The sequence below is a fragment of the Triticum aestivum genome, chromosome 6B (genome assembly GCF_018294505.1).
Source record: "Triticum aestivum cultivar Chinese Spring chromosome 6B, IWGSC CS RefSeq v2.1, whole genome shotgun sequence".
NCBI lineage: Eukaryota > Viridiplantae > Streptophyta > Magnoliopsida > Poales > Poaceae > Triticum > Triticum aestivum.
The window spans coordinates 96,778,982-96,796,606 of record NC_057810.1 but is presented as its reverse complement, the minus strand read 5'-3'; the positions used below and the strand labels follow the sequence as shown (position 1 = coordinate 96,796,606).

At 48.6% G+C, this 17,625-nt stretch overlaps 2 protein-coding genes and 1 pseudogene across 2 annotated transcripts; 1 reads left to right on the top strand and 2 right to left on the bottom strand.

Moving 5' to 3' along the window:
• Positions 1-1,694: 1,694 nt before the first annotated feature.
• LOC123135990 (probable L-gulonolactone oxidase 6) lies at positions 1,695-9,081 on the top strand. Its single transcript, XM_044555263.1, has 2 exons — positions 1,695-2,710; positions 7,873-9,081. Exons 1-2 carry the CDS (start codon positions 2,012-2,014, stop codon positions 8,965-8,967), a joined length of 1,794 nt encoding a protein of 597 aa, XP_044411198.1. The 5' UTR covers positions 1,695-2,011; the 3' UTR covers positions 8,968-9,081.
• A 2,550-nt stretch (positions 9,082-11,631) lies between these two features.
• On the bottom strand, positions 11,632-14,586 carry LOC123135989 (tyrosine--tRNA ligase 1, cytoplasmic-like). Its single transcript, XM_044555262.1, has one exon. The coding sequence runs from the start codon at positions 13,027-13,029 to the stop codon at positions 11,857-11,859; it is 1,173 nt and encodes a 390-aa protein (XP_044411197.1). The 5' UTR covers positions 13,030-14,586; the 3' UTR covers positions 11,632-11,856.
• A 213-nt stretch (positions 14,587-14,799) lies between these two features.
• Positions 14,800-16,897, bottom strand: LOC123135988 (F-box/FBD/LRR-repeat protein At1g13570-like; annotated as a pseudogene).
• Positions 16,898-17,625: the final 728 nt, after the last annotated feature.

Here is a 17,625-nt window from a genome sequence, read left to right as displayed (position 1 = left end):
GCCGCCCCCAGGATAGGAAGGTTGCAAGCCAACCTGACGGTATTTTGTTCACCTTATGTGTAATTGGTATCAAAAGCCCATGTGAGATTTTTTGAACAGACATCGGGAGTCCGAGGTAGGTGTAGGGGAAGGATGTATCGGGCAAAGACCTCCTCTAGTCACAACACATAGTACCGAACATGCTAAAGTGAGTCTTAATAAGACGATTGTTTCTGCTTAAGGAATGAGACTTGGATGATCTATCCATGACTAGGATGAATCTTGGATGAAACTAAGCAAAGCTTGCAAAGTGCAGTACAGCAGGGAGTTGTATGATGCGTTCGGGAAGGATGAATCACTCCTGAAAAGGAGTATTGATTCTCTCCCAATTGGTTGGATTGTATGGGCAATGATTTACTTCACGGGGAGGTCTCTGGTTCAAGTCCAGGATGGCCCATTTACGCCAAGGAAAAAGAATTAGAAGAAGCTCTAAAGCCTACTTTGCATATCATATGCAATCTCGATTTTTTACTTGTGTCCAGATACTGAGTTGGGGTCAAACACCAACCGTAGTTGCGGTTCGGAGAAATGCCAACCCCTATGATGTTTTGGAGTGGACATTTCAGAACCGTGCACGCAACAGATTCTATGATGAAGAGAATGACGAGACAACATGATGGTCATAAGCAAACCATCCAAGCATGACGGTCAAGTAAAAAATCATCCAAAGTGCTGACAAGCAACAAGCTATTTCACCGATGTTTTCTCTTTATCTACACGTGTAAACCATTTAGGTAGACAATGTACCATCTTAAACCAGTTATCATACGTTGCACTTTTTCGCAACAAAGTTACAAAATTGCGAAATGACGAGTCTGCCTGCTAGTACAATTTTTCCTGGCGGGCAAACTTGGGTGGACCCCACCTCCGGCCACTGCCAGCAGCGATGGATGTGTCCTTCCCGTCAGTCCACCGCCATGCGGCGGAGGGGATGAATAACATGTGCATCTATCTAGTTCACCGCCTTTTACTTTTAGTGGCCAGCTCCAGCTCTTCCTTTGCCGCCAACAGCTCGGCCACAAAAGCTTCAACGCCATGATGAAAAGATGTGCAGGAAGCACTGATAAAAGTGCCCAAAACAGGTGGCCGCGCACGACCACACCAACACCCGCAGATCCCGCAGCATAGAGTAGATCCAAAGGACCAATCCACCGAGACCACAATAATCATATCCATCCATCCAGCCACCACCAGATGACCGGCCGCCGCGCACCCGATCGAGCACTTCAACTCCAGCCGCTAGATTACTGCACAAATTGCGTGCGCCGTGCACTTACTGCAATGGCCATCTAAAGATCCACACGTACGTACGTACGCCCAGTGCACCCACCCAGCCGGTCGATGGATCATTACACATGCATGTATATATGCGCGCGTGCAGCTACGCCACATGAATGAAGGAAGATAATGCTTCAAGTCTTATCTAGCCAATTGTCCACCGAGCAAGCATAGGCGTAGTGCAACGATCCACTTGGAAGGCATTCCTTTTAAGGAAATGGAAACATGCCTTGCACTAGCTGGTTTTCTTCATCGCATTGCACGCTAATTTTGTCACGAGACTAGCTAGTGCACTCATATATACATGCAGTAAAGCAACGAAATTCGTTCAGTTCCAACCTGTTCAAATCTGCATCCAGGAATATTTTCCAACCAAAAAAGCACTAGATGCTTTGCTTTTCCTTGGCCCAAGTTACCTTAGCTAGCTAGCTAGTTAAAGGGACACTAGCAACTTTTACAGAACCATGCATGTGTGCTCAACTGCTGAAATAGAATAAGAACTCAACTGTCCATATGGTTCTCTATCTCATTTCTTCACTCGAACTTCCATCCTATAGGCCCATGTTACCTAGACGAATGAAAGTAGCAAACTCGGTGCATATATACCCCATTGCGTCCTATAATACCTGTAGGGTACAGGGCTCCAAGTGGTCATATAGCAGCCACAGACGTCGTTAGCCACACGTAAACCGACATGTGCAAGATGAGTCCAGTGCAGCTGCCGGTCCTCCTCCTCCTTGTGATACTCACCGCGCCGGCAGCTGACCGGGCCGCCGCGAGCCCCCCGGCGGACCCGGTGCAGTGCTCGTCGGGCGGCGGCACGGCCGACTGCACCTTCTCGACCGCGTACGGCGTGTTCCCGGACCGGTCCACGTGCCGGGCCGCCGCCGTGGCCTACCCTACCTCCGAGGCCGAGCTGGTGCGCGCGGTGGCGAACGCCACGGCCGCCAAGACCAAGATGAAGGTGACCACCAGGTACGCCCACAGCATGCCGCCCCTCGCGTGCCCCGGCGCCGGCGACGGCCGGGGCCTCGCCATCAGCACCCGGTGGCTGAACCGCGTCGTGGCCGTGGACGCGGCCAGGGCGGAGATCACGGTAGAGAGCGGCGTCACGCTGCGTGAGCTCATCGCGGCGGCGGCAGCCGCTGGGTTGGCGCTGCCCTACGCGCCCTACTGGTGGGGGCTCACGGTGGGCGGCATGCTCGGCACCGGCGCCCACGGCAGCTCGCTCTGGGGCAAGGGCAGCGCCGTCCACGAGTACGTCGTCGGGATGCGCATCGTCACGCCCGCCCCGGCCGCCGAGGGCTACGCCAGGGTGCGCGTGCTCGCAGCCGCCGACCCGGAGCTGGACGCCGCCAAGGTCTCCCTCGGCGTCCTGGGTGTCATCTCTCAGGTAAGGTAATCTACACCCTTTGTTGTACACACTATGATGACACGTGTGAGTACATTTATCAGCTGACCTAAGTATTTCAGCGTATGTTTGTTAGAAGATCACACTGTCTTAGTCATATATGGTAGTAATAATGACTCTGATCTAATCCTTGACTTGCATTAACCTCAATGACATATACATAGATACGTTGATTAACATATATCAATATTAGTAGTACTTACGTTAAGATTAGTGGTAGATAAGTATTGCGTGCTAGTACTTAGCAAGTGAACCATGCAAGTACGTACTTGATGCAACATTTATGTTGATCATGAGTATGCATTTCAAAGCGAAATGTCGATGAATACGTATGTAGTAGGCGAACGTACCCGATCCACCGGAGGGCTGTGGCTCAAGAAGAAGGCACCATCGGTGGAAGATACTTGGAGTAGAAAACATGATTTGTCAAAAAGTACAAACATGCAGCCCACAGGCTGGGGTGTGTGTCGCAATCATGTCACTTTTGCTGTTTTGGCATTATAGTTTACACTTAAAAGGACACCTTTGGAACAAGGTAGACAACAAACAGGCTGTGTGTTTTGCTTGCCTTCACGTGCCGACATGATGTAAAGTTTATGCTTTTACTCGAAATTTTTTTCCGACCGACACTTGCACCTGAATGTCAAATGATTCATAAAAAAATCTTAACAGAATGAAATGGAAGATAAGTAGTAGTTCAGGCAAACATAGGGTTGTCCACTACATACCCCTCTATATGCTATTTGTCGATATCTTGTCGCAAAGTTTAGGAGAATCTTTTTTGATACAGAAAAGTTTAGGGTAACTTACGAGATTTTATCTCACATTTTGGATATCGACTAGCGGACCACAACACTTGTGTTAATTCTAATGCAATCTAAAATCGATCAATTCATGGCCAAACTAACAGGTAGAGCCCACGTGAACGCTAATATGATGCTGAGGTGCTGAGGTGGACACATGCTCCACCAGCATCTTCCACATCTCTTTTTGTGCTTCTTATTATTCCTCCCATTTCTATCTTTACCCTTGTCGCCCTATTGTCTAAAATAAGATGGAGCTATCTAACCCACCCAGATTTCGAGTCACAGAGTAATTGTGGTGCTTAGAGTTTCTCCTATTAAAATATATATGTGTCCAAGGGCTAGTCCAGGATGTTCTCGTTTTTTATTCTATCTCTACCCTCGCCTCTCTCTCTCTCTCTCTCTCATCAACACCGACTATGTTTTTTTCGTAGAAAGGGCAGAGGGTACATATTAAATAATCTAGCTCGTACAAGAATTTCCAAACAAGAATAAAACTACAGTCAAGTCATTGAAGAAATCAACACCATCTTCCTTCTACATCCACCGGTGGCCCGTTGCGAGCAAAGCTGGTCGCCACCTCCAGGTCCCTGTCTCACCTGAGCAACCTTGTTGAAATCCAACAGCTTCTAGAAAGAACAGTTGGGTAGTCATCATTGTAGACCAGAAGACGCCGACCGTGAAATGGATAGATCGCAACTCAGAAGAAACCGACACTAAGAAGGACCAGGAGATAATCTCAACTCCAACCAGACAGGGGAGGGAGACATAAACCTCACAAGTTCCCCGACGAAGCCATATCTGGCTGAGCTTAGTCAGGCGAAGATGGAACTGGAGAACAGACACATATCACAACGTCATTCCCTTCGCAGGACACCGCGTCATGAACAAACGCTAATCATTTTAGACCGAGTGCCTCAGATCACACCATCCTCCAACTCGTCGATGCCACTACAATGAAGGACTTCCACATGGGGATAGCTGAGGAACCGTTATTCCAATTGTCACCAGTGTACCAACTTTACCGGTGATGTAGAATTCGAAAACTCTACAAAATATGCATCGGACTGGTCGAGGCGAAAAGCTAGCCGCCACTTGGTCCCCTCCTTTGTAGCAAAACCTACAAAAGTAACATTAGTTATATTTATCACAAAGTAAGAGATTTGTTCTTAGCAGCAAGTTGTGAGATCAACCAAGTTAACACAAAAATGTGATGCACACACGTAGGGAATTTCCTATCAACTATATTGTGGACGGAGGGTGTACAATTTATACAACTATTAGTTTCGAAATGTGCACATAAATCTGTGCGTAGGAGCAAGTGCAGTTTTACAGCTTCAGACCTCAATCTTTTTTTCTTTGATAAAAGAAAGCGCTCTCTCCGATTTCCATTAACAGAAATCACCAAGTCTTGTTACAGAAAAAAAAAGGGGAAAAAGCAACATAACAACCCCCAACACGAGACTCCACTCTTCTAACTGATCCACCCCACTGCCATATTGGGAAAGGAGGAGAAGCCATCCCTTCCCCTCTCCCGAAAACCCAAAGACAGCGGGGGGAGAACCTACAAGAGTGGTCCAAGGTCTAGATTCCGTAGAATCCAGCCCCAGAGCGACAACACACTATGTTATAAGAACAGAGGCTACAAGGGAAACTACCAGTTTTTAATAGCAGACTCAATATTACAAGGACATCAACTTAGTCTGAATATCAGCAAAATGGAGCAGAGCCAGCACGAAAAGGCAGGAGCCAAAATTTATCCATCGCAGCAAGGAGGGCTTCAGCTATCCTTCGATCCTCCCAGTCTTCAGGCGCCACCCATACGCTGCTTTGAATATTTCTTCTGCCACCTCACTTACTAGCTTCACTCCAGCCTCCATCAGCTTACTTCTTGCGGGATTTGTCTGCAAAATATTCCAATCATTTAGGTTTTTAATAAACAGGGAAACAGGAACACACGCATCATTCACCCTATTGTTGTCAAATATCACACTATTCCTAAGTTTTCAGATAGTCCAGCAGATCGCTGAGACTCCTATCATGACCAGACTTTTTTCATCTTTACCAAAGGTATTTACCCAAGTTCTCATAACAGCATCTAGTGTATCTGGAATGTCCTTAAGATTGAAAGCACATTTTAATATGTTCCATAATAATCTAGCAACCGAACAAGCCAAAAAAAGATGGTTTATATCCTCTTTTTGCCCACAAAAAGGGCATTTATCATCTCCCTTCCACCCCCTACGAATCAGATTATCTTTTGTGAGAATACTTTTCCTAAGGGCCAACCACATGAACACCTTAATTCTAGGTGGCATTTTGATCTTCCACATATACAAGTGTGGATATTTGACACCGTTTTCGATCAGGTGTCTATAAAAGGACTTAACAGTATAAACTCCCTTCTTATCAACAGTCCATTTAATCTCATCCCTCTCCTCATTCAATGTCACCACACCACAGGCCTCTTTAACATGCCTTCATAATTCTCTTGCATCTCCTAGTAGGGTTCTCCTAAACTGGACATTGTCTAATCCATTCTCTAAAATTTCTTTAACTGTTTTCCTTTTATCAAAACATAGATCATATAGTCTAGGGAAGTTCTTTTTTAATGAAGCATTGCCAATCCACCAATCTTCCCAGAATCTAGCTCTTTTACCATCTCCAATTTTAAACTTACACAGAGAGACAAAATGATCTCTGTGTTTTAGTATCCCCCCCCCCAAAACTATGAATCTCCCTGTTTGGCCAAAACATTGCCCACACTTTTGTTTTTAACATACTTTTCTAGAATTATATCTTGCCACAATCCCTCAGTTGTATATAATTTCCACCACCACTTACATAACAAAGCCTTGTTCATACAGGCTAGATTTTGTATCCCCAGGCCCCCCATGTCCTTTGGCCTGCAAACCTCAGACCATTTCACCAAATGGTATTTCCTCTTCTGATCATCTTCTTGCCACAATAACCTAGCCCTAAAAAAATCCATGCGCTTCTCAACCCCCATTGGGAGCCCATAGAAGGACATCATAATGTAGGGTATGCCTGTAAGGGCAGATTGGATCAAAGTAACTCTCCCAGCACTAGCTAACAGTCTATCTTGCCAAGTTTCACATTTTTTTCCATCTTAGTCTCTGGAGGCTTCCAATGTTTATTTCTAATTCTATTCTTATCAACCGGCAACCCTAAATATTTCATAGGCAGAGCACCCACCGGGCATGTAAATATTTTTGCATATTCATCTTTCTTATCAATTGCCGCACCAAATAAGAAAAATTCACTTTTATGAAAATTAATCTTCAAACCAGACATTTGTTCAAACAAACATAGAATATATTTCAAGTTATGTGCACTATCCATATCATCTTGTAGCAGGAATATAGTGTCATCTGCATATTGCAACATGTTAACCCCATTGTTTGTATATTCACTCAAGACCCCCTTGACTAATCCATTTTCTCTAGCCTTATTTAACATAATTGCTAGAGCATCAGCAGCCAGATCAAAATTTAAAGGAGATAGAGAATCACCTTGTCTCAGGCCCTTATAAGAGCAAAAATATTTTCCTAAGTTCTCATTAACCTTGACACAAACTTTTCCCCCTCTAACTGTTTCCATAACCCAGTCAATCCATTTATCTGGAAATCCTTTCAGTTTGAGCATTTGAAATAAGAAGGACCATTTGATTTTATCATAGGCCTTTTCAAAATCAATTTTCGGAAGTATAGCACTTTGTTTATTCTTTTTAATGCTATTCAAAGCCTCATGCAAGATCAGGAACCCCTCCATGATATATCTGCCCTTAACAAAGGCAGTTTGTACAGGGGAGATGACCTCAGCAGCTACCAAATTAAGTCTGTTCATCAAGACTTTAGTAATAATTTTACAGCATACATTTAATAGACAGATAGGCCTGAACTTCTGAATTTGATTAGCACCAATCCCTTTTGGAACCAGGGTTATAATTCCATAATTCAGTCTGCTAATGTCAATTTTCCTGCTGGCAAAATCATCTAGTAGAGCTTTCAAATCAAATTTCACCAGCTCCCAATAGTGTTGGTAAAATTCAGCCGTGAAGCCATCTGGGCCAGGAGATTTATTGTGTGCCATTTTAAAGACAACCTTTTTAATCTCTTCTAAAGAAAATTCATCCACTAAAATATTAGCATATTCCATCGGAATCCTGATAGGATTATCAATATTTAAAGAAAAACAAAAAAAACAAATTTGTACGATGCTTTTTTGTGCAAGGTCTAACATTTTTTCCTTTTTTGTGCAAGGTCTACCAAATTTCCCTTTTTTGTGCAAGGTCTAACGAATTTGTACGATGGTTTGCAGGTGACTCTGGCGCTACAACCTCTGTTCAAGCGGTCCACGACGTTCACGGAGCGGGACGACGACGACCTCGCGGAGCAGGTGACCAAGTTTGGGTACCAGCACGAGTTCGCCGACATCGCGTGGTACCCGGGCCATGGCCGCGCCGTGTACCGCATGGACGACAGGCTGCCGATGAACGCCTCCGGCGACGGCGTGCTGGACTTCATCGGCTTCCGCCCCACCTCGGCCGCGGTGATCAAGGTCAACCGGCTGGCCGAGGAGGCGTCCGAGCGGGTGGGCAACGGCGGCAGCGGCGGCAAGTGCCTGACGGCAAGGGTGACCCACGCCGCGTTGTCGGTGGCCGGCTACGGGCTAGCGCGGAGGAGCGGCGGGTTGTTCACGGGGTACCCGGTGGTGGGGCGGCAGGACCAGATGCAGGCGTCGGGCGGCTGCCTGACTGGGAAGGAGGACGTGCTCCAGACCGCCTGCGCCTGGGACCCGCGCGTGAGCGACTCCAGCTTCTTCCACCAGACCACCTTCAGCCTGCCGCTGAGCCGCGCGGGCGCGTTCGTCCAGGACGTCCAGCGGCTGCGCGACCTCAACCCGAAGGCTCTCTGCGGGCTCGAACTCTACGACGGCATCCTCATCCGCTACGTCAAGTCCTCCACGGCGCACCTCGGGAAGCCGGCGGCGCCCGGGGAGTCGGCGGACATGGTGGACTTCGACATGACCTACTACCGCAGCCGCGACCCCGGGAGGGCGCGGCTCCACGAGGACTTCCTGGAGGAGATCGAGCAGATGGGGCTGGTCAAGTACGGCGGCCTGCCGCACTGGGGCAAGAACCGCAACCTCGCCTTCGCCGGCGCGGCGAGCAAGTACCCCGGGATGCGCCGGTTCCTGCGCGTCAAGAGCGCCTACGACCCCGACGGCCTCTTCTCCAGCAGCTGGAGCAACATGATGCTCGGTGTCACGACCGCGCCGACCAAGGACGCGCCCGGGTGCGCGCTGGAAGGGATGTGCGTGTGCTCGCGGGACGCGCACTGCGCGCCGGAGCAGGGCTACGTGTGCCGGCCCGGCAAGGTGTACAAGGATGCCAGGGTCTGCACCAAAGTGTAGTAGTCGTCCATCTGAATCACAGAAAGAATGATAGAATGGGCTGGACACAAAGCACACATTGGGTCGAATTTGAAACCCGACCAACTGCTAGAATTTACACAACAATTTGTCTAAGAGCATCTTCAACAGGCGCCCAACATGCGGTGCGCTAAAATCTGATTTGCGGCGTGCCCATCACCAGATTTGGCACGGCGCGCAGCACTGACTCCAGCAGCCGCACTAAAATGCAGTGCGCGCGCAGCTCTTGCAGTGCACTAAAATGCAGCGCGAGCGAGCAGCCGCACATCCACATTTATTGCATTTTATCAACACATTCACAAAACAAAGACATGACATATAATTTTTAAATTACAAACATCATTCAACCAAGTTTAAAATGAATAGTTAAATTTATCACAACTCATCAAACAAATAGTATTTGAGAAATATAACAAATAGTTCAACAATACAACATCAATTGCACAAATCATGATACTCTTTGGCGGCCATTCCAAGCCCACCACCCCTTAATGAGATCCTTCTTGAGTTCATTGTGCGTTGCCGATCGTCGAATGACATGATAGGAGGCAACAAAATGGGCCACCCTTTCAGCCCTCCGCCGCACTCGCACGGGATGTCCCAAGAGCTCATAGTGAGAGTAGTCTACATCTTGGCCACGTTCATTCTCGATGATCATGTTGTGCATGATCACACAAGCATGCATTATGTACCAAAGCATCTTCTGATCCCAAAATCTAGCCGGTGCTCTCACAATAGCAAATTGGGCTTACAAAATCCCAAAAGCTCTCTCCACTTCTTTTCTAGCCACCGCTTGAGCATTGTGGAAATCAAGATATTTCTTACCTTCCGGTTTTTTCAACGGCTTCACAAATGTTTGCCACTTTGGATAGATGCCATCCGCAAGATAGTAGTCATGGTTGTATGTACGACCATTAGCTACAAACTGCACCGGTGACAGTTCACCATTTGCAATCTTACTCATCAGTGGTGACCGGTTGACAACGTTGATGTCATTCAAAGATCCAGGCATTCCAAAAAAAAGCATGCCAAATCCAAGTCTCTTGATCGGCCGCCGCTTCAAGGATTATAGTGGAACCCTTTTTTTGTCTGTGGAATTGGCCATGTCATGCCTTTGGACAATTCTTCCAACTTCAATGCATGCAATCTATTGAGCCAAGCATACCTGGGAACCCGCGAGCTTTGTTCATCTTCAATAGCCTTGCGACGTCTTCAACATTGGGAGTTCTCAAGTACTCTAGGCCAAACACTTACACAATTCCGACTGCGAAGTGCTTGACACACATGATGGCTTGGCTCTCACCCATGGCCAAGTGATCATCAACTAGATCAGCGGGGATACCATATGCCAACATACGCAAAGTGACTGTCACCTTCTCAAAGGTGCTATGCCCGAGCTCTCCGACGGCATTCCTCCTCTGCTGAAAAAACCGGTCATGGCTCGCTAGTTTCTCTGCAATGCGACTGAACAACTTGGTGCTCATCCTAAACCGGCGACGAAAGTACGACTCGGGGTATGTGGGATTCTTCACAAAATAGTGTCTCATTAATCTGTTGTGGGCAATCCTATCCCTCCAAATTTTCTGCCGACCCATAACCGAACCATCGTGCTTCGGTTTTTTATTGATGTGCATAGCTAGGATCATTGCAAGATCCTCCTCCTCTTCCATATCAAATTCTTCTTCGGAAGAATCATATGACGAACTCATCTAAAATGTTCAAAACTAGGCTATAAACAACATGCACCAAATTTCATGCAAAAATGTGGAAGTTGAAAGCAATATATACCTTGCGGGCCTTTTGTCGAACACCTTGCGTGCGCCAGGCGGCGGTGGGCGGCCGGGCGCTGTTCGTCGGAGACTACCCCACGTGACGGGCGGTGCTGACTAGAGAGCAAGGGAGGAAGCCGCGGCCGCGCGGGAAGAGACAGGGGAAGCGTTGGAACGGTCGCTGGAAAAATGGGGTGGCGCGGGCGGCGGCGGCGGCGCGGCTGGATGGGTAGGTGGAGTTGCGTGCGAGTGCTCAAGAGTCCAACGCGCGGGAGCGGACACAGCAAATAAGCGGCGCGCGATGGCGTTTCCGCCCGCGCGCTGAATTGCATATGTCGTGCGCGCGGTTTTTGCGCGTCCGCTAGAGCGCCGGGAACGGTAGCACGCGCTAAAACCACCACTTTTTCTGCGCGGCGCGTTTATAGCGCGGCTGTTGAAGATGCTCTAAGGATGTCACATCTAAGCTCCTATAAATATATAATGCAGCAACAAGAAACAAAAAAACTAGGACAAAAAAGAACAAACTGAAAATCAGGTTAGATGTGACATAACTATGACACATTTAGATGTGTTCTAGACAGACACGTAGTAATTGATCTATGCAGATGAAGGAACCATTATAGAACACTTGTACTGCTTGGCCACCTTTGCGGAACAAAATAAAGAAGCTAACGGGCGCACCCCGGTCAGGTTCTGTTGGGATATCGATATCCTCCTCGTGTGAGCTGTAAAAGGATATCAATATTGTAAGTCACATGGATGGAAGAACAATTGATGCCTTCAGCTACTATGCCCTCAACCTCCTGCCTGATCTATTTCATTTGGGAAATCAACAGCCTGTCTAACAGAACAGCAGCCTATACAGACGAACTGAATGTTAGACCTATGTATCTTCACGCAGCACAACCTTGAAATATTGAGCTCTTAACCCTTTTTTTCAAAAAAGAAATTGGTTTCATACCATATCTCAACTATCACAAATGGGACACATAGCTGCTATAGTATCTTGCAAATAAGTAACTAAAAATACAGAGTTGCTCAAACATATTGTGATCCCTAAGGGCATATGATAAACTGAACATGACCCCTAAAGACTCTAACATTATGCAAACAACACTGGTTGATTACTGTGGTACACCTTCATAGCTTGCTTCAGATCTCTGGCTTTACCGTCGTCGGTGAAGTGGCGACGCACAGTATTCATAATCTTGTTTAGCGCCATTGTAAGGGCCAGCTTCACCTCGGTGGGATGCAGAGTGCCGCTTTCGTAATCAGCGATAAGCTCCTCCATCTTCTGAAACGTCCTGCTAGTGCCACTACAGTTCTCTTCCTTGCCAGGCACCTCAAAGCATCCAAACCATGGAAGCACAATATGTTTGATGTACTCCAGGCATGGGTTGCCTTCTGCAACTTCCGCAGGACAGTGAGCGTGCCTTATTTTCACGGGTACATCTCGCTCCTCGTCTTCCATGAAGATGCCAAACATTGGATCTTGTATCCTAGCATGTTCATGGTCCAAAATCAAATTGGGGAGCTTATGATGGGACAGAATAATAGGTCCATGATCTTCACCTTTCATGTCTCTGCAGTACTCTCTGGTGAGCGTGCCGACATCCGGCTGGCCCTCCTCATGATCCATGGACAGCAGCCATATGTCCGCCTTCTGGAACAACACGGCCGCACACTGCATGCAGGTGTGGACGACCCTCGCGCCCACCACATCGCCCCGTTCATGCGGCTTGACAAGCTCTCGGTACTCCATGGGCGGTTCCGCGAGGCCGCAGCACCTCACCGTCCTCCTCAAGGTGTTGTTTCTGGCAACGTCCATGAGAAGCGCCCAGTACTCGCCGGAGGCCGGGCCGTTGATTTCGTCCGACAGCCACACGAACTCCACCCCGTCGAGATCCAGGCCTGCCGCCTTCCATATCTCGATCATGTAGCGTCCGATGGCCTGGATCTTACTTAGGTCGTCGGATTTGCGGAGAATATGAGCAAACCAATCTGCCATCAGGATCTTGACCCTGCAGCCGGCTTTGATGAGCTTGTTGACGTTGAACACCATCATGATCCCCTGGGCGATGTGTACCCATGGGGAGGGGTCGCACCAGACGTAGCAGATAGGGGCGGCCTTCCTCTCCAGAAGCACCCTGAGCTCGTCCTCGTCGGCGCTCTCCAGCCCGATGCTCCTGATTATTGTGAACCTCTCGTCCAAACTCATCATCGGAAGTAGAGCGTTACTTGCAGCGCTGATGGTCGCCTCGCTTGAATTTTCCATGGCCGGCAAAACTGGATTTCTTGCAGCCACCGGCGGAAGGGCAGTTGAAACCTGTCGCCGGTAGACGTGTGGCGGAGCCTCAGGGAAGACGAGTTTTTCCGGGTGATCGGATTCAAGTTTTGAGGGCAGTGGCGGCTAAAATCCTCGGCTTCCTTTGTGCGACGAATCTGAACCAACGGCGGGCAACGAATCTGACGAGGAGACGAGGTTTTCCAAGCTTTTCTGTTGCCACGTCCGGAGATCTAGGCCCAATGGGACACGAGCGCCCTGCGCTATATGGGCCGGCCTATTCCGGTTTTCATCCCTGCCGGCTTTCAGAAGGTTCTAGAACCTTCCCTGAGCCGTTTTTTTTTTCATTTTCCTTTTTCTTTTCAGGTTTTTCGTTTTTGCTCTGCTTTCCTCCTTTTCAAATTCGAAAAAAAATCAAGCTCGTGCAAATCCGCGAACGTTTTTCAAATCTGTTAACTTTTTTAAAATCACAAAAAAAAATTCAAATCCATGAATTGTTTTTTCAAACTTTTTACAAATCATTAACAACTTTTTGAATTCGCATTTTTTTTTTCAAATACATGAACACTTTCCAACGATGCCTGAACTTTTCGATGACGTTGTCAGACTTGAACAGAATCATATAAGTTCAGTTTACTGAACTGTGGATATATATAAACTCAAGACAATGTCATACAGTTTCCAGGCGACACATTTTTCGGGTACGGTAGTGCAAGAACAGACACCTTAATGCCCATAGATCATACGGAGACAGGAGCATGCAACAAATCAATTGAATGATGATATTATAAGAGTCTAGAGTACTTATCAAGTTTAACAAAGATGGAAAAACAACATCTGCAGCTCATGGTTCTAACTCAGGCAAAGGCCAAGAAGAACAAGTATCACAGCAATGTGTGATGCCTATTCACGGAAAAAAAAAGATAGGCGCCGTGGCGACTCAAACAGATAACCTCCCGTATACTAAGACAAGAACAAACAACCGAAGTGCTGCAGAATGAACTCCAGAGGCACAGAAATGCCGCAAGATAAGTTAACTGATGTCTACGCCGGTACTCCTGAAATGCTCTCGGTTCTCACCGCAGCAACTTCCACACTGAGTAGGCATCAGTTATTTCAAGTTATGCCCCAGAATAAGCAGAGGTAAAAAAATTATATGGAGATTCACATCGAAGCACCATTTCAGGAGTACCAATGTCTTGGGGAGAGCCAGTACAGCTCACACACCCCGTCATTGCTGTTGAACAGTTCAGACTGGTGGTGGAACCATGAAAGAAGTTGTGTCTTTCAAATCAAGAACAAAAACATATGCGGCATTATCTTGATTTCCCATTTAAAGGCTAGCATACACAAGAAAAGACCAAATTTCAGCAAACCTGACATGTCTAGATCGTGGAAAACAAATAATGGTTAACCAAGTCTTACTCTAGAATGAGGCATCATGGTGAGCACTCAAACTGGAGCAGTCAAACTTAAGGAAGACCAGTGGCAAAACAGTAAACCGACATCCGTGCAAACCCAGGATGCAGCAGGTTTAAGATTCACGTATCATACATGGAAATCAATAACCCAACATTTTCCACCTTGCGAACTGATGAACAAAACCAGAGCCCACGCACAATAGATCAAGTGATGAATCCCAGCAGCGGCGTGACTCAACATGAGCTGAAGAAAAACACTAGAAGCAAACTAAGGTGTAACATCAACAATCAGAACATAAGTAAGACCATGAAGATCACACTGAGTGCAGATACCAACATGTGTAAGCCACAGCCACAGACCATGGAAACACTGCTCCCGTGGAAATCACATCGAATGCAGAAATTATCATTCAGATAACAACATGAGCAACTCACAACAATAGTAACACATTGCATGCAGTTGCAGGTAACAACATATCCAAGTCATGAGAAGTCTTGCACGACATTTCGTTGCTAAGCCCAAATCCCCAACACCCCCCAAAAAAGCTGCTACCTAATGGCTAATGCTAGTTCCCTTTCACAAGGAAACACGCCATTCAAACGATAATGCGCTACCAGCCAATGAAAACGATCCGTCGATACCGGCTTAAGAGATAAACGGGTCTCCGATAGAAAGATCAGACGCTTCGTCGTACCTCCAAACCTGACCTGCGGCGCGCCCACGGACCTCCAAGGAAGTTCTGCCGGAGACCTTACTCGCCCACATTCTCTTGGAAGCCAACGGCTGCAGCTTGCTCGTGGCCTCGCAAATGGAGATAGAATCCGGGCCGGCCAGCAGGACAATCACCTTCTGCAGCAACACAGCTCCCCCAAGAACCAGCTTCAGGAACTCAACCTGGTTCGTGCCCCCGGTGAACTGGTCGAACACCAGCTTCTGGATGCGCGACTTCACGCATTTGATCGGAATGACCCCCTGCCAGAATGTGGACTTGAGCATGTCGCTGGGCTTGACTTCACCCGGGTCATCGTAGTGGTCGGTGTCGTTGTCGGACTGCAAAATCAAAGCACGCAACTCAGAGAGCCAACGATGGAATGCAAGCAGTACAAAATGGTAATTTTGAATGCAGAGAGAGATAGAGCCACAGGGTAAAACTCACAGCCATGATGTGTAAGGTCTCTACTCCAGGAAAGCATCTCAAGAAACACAGCAGAGTTCTGACTTCTTTGGGCACTCTGAAACGGACCTTCAAAGCTAACACCTTCACACTTGGAACCACTGTATTTGGGCAAACCTTTGTCACCCCAGCCTGCACATCATCGCAACATCAATCAGACAATCATGCAAATCAAACCAGATATAACTCATATATTTGTGAGAATTGGAGTACCTTGATGATGGTGTTGCCGATCTCAAGCTCGTGGGTGGCCGTGTCCAAGTAGCCGAGCACGGCGAGCTGGGGAGCATGGCCGATCCTGACCCTGATGACCCCGTCATCCTCACTGGGGTGCGTACAGTAGATAATGATGCGCTGCAGATTTGGGGCGGACACGGCGGCGACCTCGTCGGCCAAGGAATGCCAGAGCAGCACGCAGCGGAGGCTGCGGCTGCCGATGCGGACGCTGTCGGGGTAGCCGTAGTTGGAGATGAGCGCCAGGGTCTCCAGCTTGGGGCTGCAGGAGAGCACGTAGTCGAGGTCGCGCTCCTCCGTGATGCCGTGGCAGAGGCCGAGCTCCTGGAGGTGGGGGAAGACGTCGGGGCGGCGCGGGAGGCCGGTGGTGAAGGGGAAGAGCCAGACGCCGAGGTAGAGGCGGCGGAGCGAGGCCCCGCAGCGGAGGAGGGTCGCGGGCAGCTGCACGGGCACGTCGAAGGAGTAGGGGCGGTTGACGAGGGTGAGGTCCTCCAGGCCCTTGTCGGCGAGGTGGCGGAGCCACTCCGGGAGGAGCGCCTCCTCGTTGGACTCGTCGATGGGGATCTCAGCGATGCGGACGGCGCGGAAGGGGCCGGGGTGGGAGGCGAGGACGCGGGACACCAATGTGGCGGCGGGGACGGGGGACGGGAGGAGGTGGGCGTCGTCGAGGGCGAGCGGGGTGGCGCGCCAGAGCCCGCGCCAGCGGTGCGAGAGAGCGCCGGTGCGGGCGGCGTCCTTGACTGGGAGGCGGGAGACGACGTTGCGCAGGAGGGTGTCGGGGAGCGCGCTGATGCGGTCCTCACCGTCGGAGGAGGAAGGTGGCGGCGGAGAGGAGGGCGGCGGGGGAGACCGGGGAGGCAGGGAGGCACCAGTCCATGACGTGCTCGAGGCAGGCGATGTCGCCCGTCGACATGGCGCCCGGCGACGGCGGCGGCGGCGGCGACGGGAGAGGGGAAAGGTGTGGGTTTTCCCTTCCCTTGGGGGGAGCAGGTGTGTGTCCTTCCCTCCGACCGACCAGTGAGAACTGAGATGGGGAGTTAATAAAAACAAAACGGCAATGGATTTGGTCTCACTGTACTCCACTTGCTAGGGTTTCGCGTCGGTGGGCCGTCCGGAGCGGTCTGGGCCTTCGGCGCTTATTCGTTTGTGCGAGCCACTAGCCGCAACGTGACATTCTACAAAAATTAGAAGAGCCGCAATGTGATTTTATTCGGAACTTCGACTAAACAAATTCTTCCAACTTATTGGTTATTTTTCAGCAATTTATTGCGGTGAGAATCACCACCCTGTGCATGTTTATTTCCAACAAATCACTTTATCATTGTATTAAAACTAGATGGTCTACGAATATGGATTTAATTTCTATTACTTCTAGTTTCTTTGTACTGCCTTGACAGAAAATTAGTGGCGAAGGAAGAAGAAAATTATGATGGGGCAAACTTTAAAGCTTTAAAATGATTACAAAGAAAATGATTGGTTAGAAAACACCTCGTCGACCTCCGACGTCGAAATGAATCTGATGGAGGTGTTATTGCTTTCATACGAGTGCTAAAATTGCCAGTTGCGGTCGTATAGAACACCGTCGTTCGCTTCAGGAGATACTCATTGTGGTCGCCAGGTGAAATGACCGCTCATACGAGTGCGAGCGTTCGAGCGCTAGGCCGTCTTTTGCTCCGGATCTCCTATTTCTTGCGGCCACGAGCTCATACGGGACCTCAAACGACCGGGACGGTTGTATGAAACACCATCTTTTCTCC

Excerpts from the sequence above, each read along its gene's own strand:
- LOC123135990 (XM_044555263.1), top strand. The coding sequence starts at position 2,012 with ATGTGCAAGATGAGTCCAGTGCAGCTGCCGGTCCTCCTCCTCCTTGTG. Across the intron at positions 2,711-7,872 it reads TCCTGGGTGTCATCTCTCAG|GTGACTCTGGCGCTACAACC; the intron begins GTAAGGTAATCT and ends GATGGTTTGCAG.
- LOC123135989 (XM_044555262.1), bottom strand. The coding sequence starts at position 13,029 with ATGGAAAATTCAAGCGAGGCGACCATCAGCGCTGCAAGTAACGCTCTA.